This window comes from Poecilia reticulata, unplaced genomic scaffold (assembly GCF_000633615.1).
Source record: "Poecilia reticulata strain Guanapo unplaced genomic scaffold, Guppy_female_1.0+MT scaffold_236, whole genome shotgun sequence".
Lineage (NCBI taxonomy): Eukaryota > Metazoa > Chordata > Actinopteri > Cyprinodontiformes > Poeciliidae > Poecilia > Poecilia reticulata.
The window spans coordinates 56642-58308 of NW_007615028.1; the positions used below are offsets into that span (position 1 = coordinate 56642).

The following is a 1667-nucleotide window of genomic DNA, read 5'->3' on the forward strand; positions in this document are numbered from 1 at the left end:
CCCAATCCGCCTGTCGATCTCCCTTCTTCCCTCATTATGAACAAGATGCCCAGATACTGAAACTCCTCCAGTCCGTTACGTCTGTCCCTCTGTGTCCCCAGGGGGTCCAGGGACTCCTCCGAAGGGGCCCAATCAGGAGACGGGGTTCCGAAGGATGGGACCCGCTGGCCCGAGCAGGACTGCATGCAGCTGAACCCGTCCTTCCGCGGCATCGCCATCAACTCGCTGCTCGCCATCGACATCAGCCTGTCCAGGCGTCTGGGCGTGTGCGTGGGGGCCCACGGCCCCGGGGCCCCGCTGCGCCCCATGGTGGCCCTGCTGGCCTTCTCTGGACATGCGCTGCCCTGGCTCTGCGGGACGCTGCTCTGCCTTTGGCGCAGCAACTCGCTGGCGGGACAGGAAGTCCTGGTCAACCTGCTGCTGGGTGAGCCTGCTGACCTTTGACCCGTCTGTCTCTGCTGACCTTTGACCCGTCTGTCTGTGCTGACCTTTGACCCCCCCAGCCCTGCTCTTGGACCTGATGACCGTGGCGGGCGTGCAGAAGCTGGTGCGGCGCCGCGGGCCGTGGGACGCCCCCCCAGGGCTCCTGGACCGCGTCGCCCTGGATGCGTACTCGTTCCCCGCCGCCCACGCCAGCCGGGCCGTCATGGTGTCCCGCTTCCTGCTGAACCACCTGGTGCTGGCGGTGAGTGGCCGCCGCAGGTCACCGCCCGCGTCCCGGCGGAGCTGACCCCACGCCGACCTTTGCCCCCCAGGTGCCCCTGCGGATCCTGCTGCACCTGTGGGCCGTCCTGGTGGGCGTGTCCCGCGTCCTGCTGGGGAAGCATCACCTGTCGGACGTCGGCTGCGGCTTCGCGCTCGGATTCCTGCACTTCAGCCTGGTGGAGTCCGTCTGGCTCGACTCGGCCGCCTGCCAGGCGCTGCTGGCCATCGGCTCTCTGGACTGGGCGCCACTGGTGTAGAGGGCGCCACACCGGAGCCGGACCGGAGCCACACTGGAGCCGGACCGGAGCCGGACCGGAGCCGGACTTTAACAGGACTGGTTCCAGTCCGGCTTTCTTGCTGCCTCTGACTGTTCTTTGCGTTGGAAAGGTTCTGGTCGGGATCGGCTGGCTGGACTGATGTAACTGGTAAAAACTGCTTACAATCTGGTTCAGACCCAGTTTGGACCGGTTTGTGTAGATAAAACAGGAAGCAGAACTTTGGGGAGGGGCAGGGACTAAATCTGCTCTGAACCAGTTTGAACTGGTTCAGTCCAGTTCAGCAGGGTCAACCTTTTGGTTCGGTTCTGGTTAAACTGGGCCGGGTCAGAAACAGGAAGTGACTCTGGCTGGACTTCCTGTTTCCACTTAATAAAACATCAAATGTTCTCCAGATCTGCAGCTCATGACTTTTATTTTTACTATTTGATGAAATTAAGAGAAGCTGAAGAGTGAGTCGGGCCAGAACCGGATCAGAACCGGATCAGATCAGAACCGGATCAGAACCAGATCAGTCCACCGTAACGTCAGTTCACCAGTTCGGGTCAGTTGAGTTCTTCTGACCCGACTGTTTCTGGACCAGAACCTCTGAGCAGAACCTGATCTCTGAGTTATTTTAACCAGGATGTCATTTTAGACAAATATCCATTTTTAGGAGAATTTCCAGTAATTTCAAATTAAGTGTCT

The 1667-nt window shown here is 59.9% G+C and overlaps 1 protein-coding gene across 1 annotated transcript in view; it reads left to right on the forward strand.

The window, feature by feature from the left end:
• The window catches only part of LOC103460402 (inactive phospholipid phosphatase 7), a 5526-nt gene extending 4144 nt beyond the window's left edge, over window positions 1-1382 (forward strand). The window contains exons 3-5 of the mRNA XM_008402559.2: window positions 62-424; window positions 504-685; window positions 756-1382. Of these exons, the coding sequence (XP_008400781.1) occupies window positions 62-424; window positions 504-685; window positions 756-962 (752 nt within the window). The 3' untranslated portion in view covers window positions 963-1382. The remainder of the gene's footprint in view (window positions 1-61; window positions 425-503; window positions 686-755) is intronic.
• The last annotated feature ends 285 nt before the right edge of the window (window positions 1383-1667 follow it).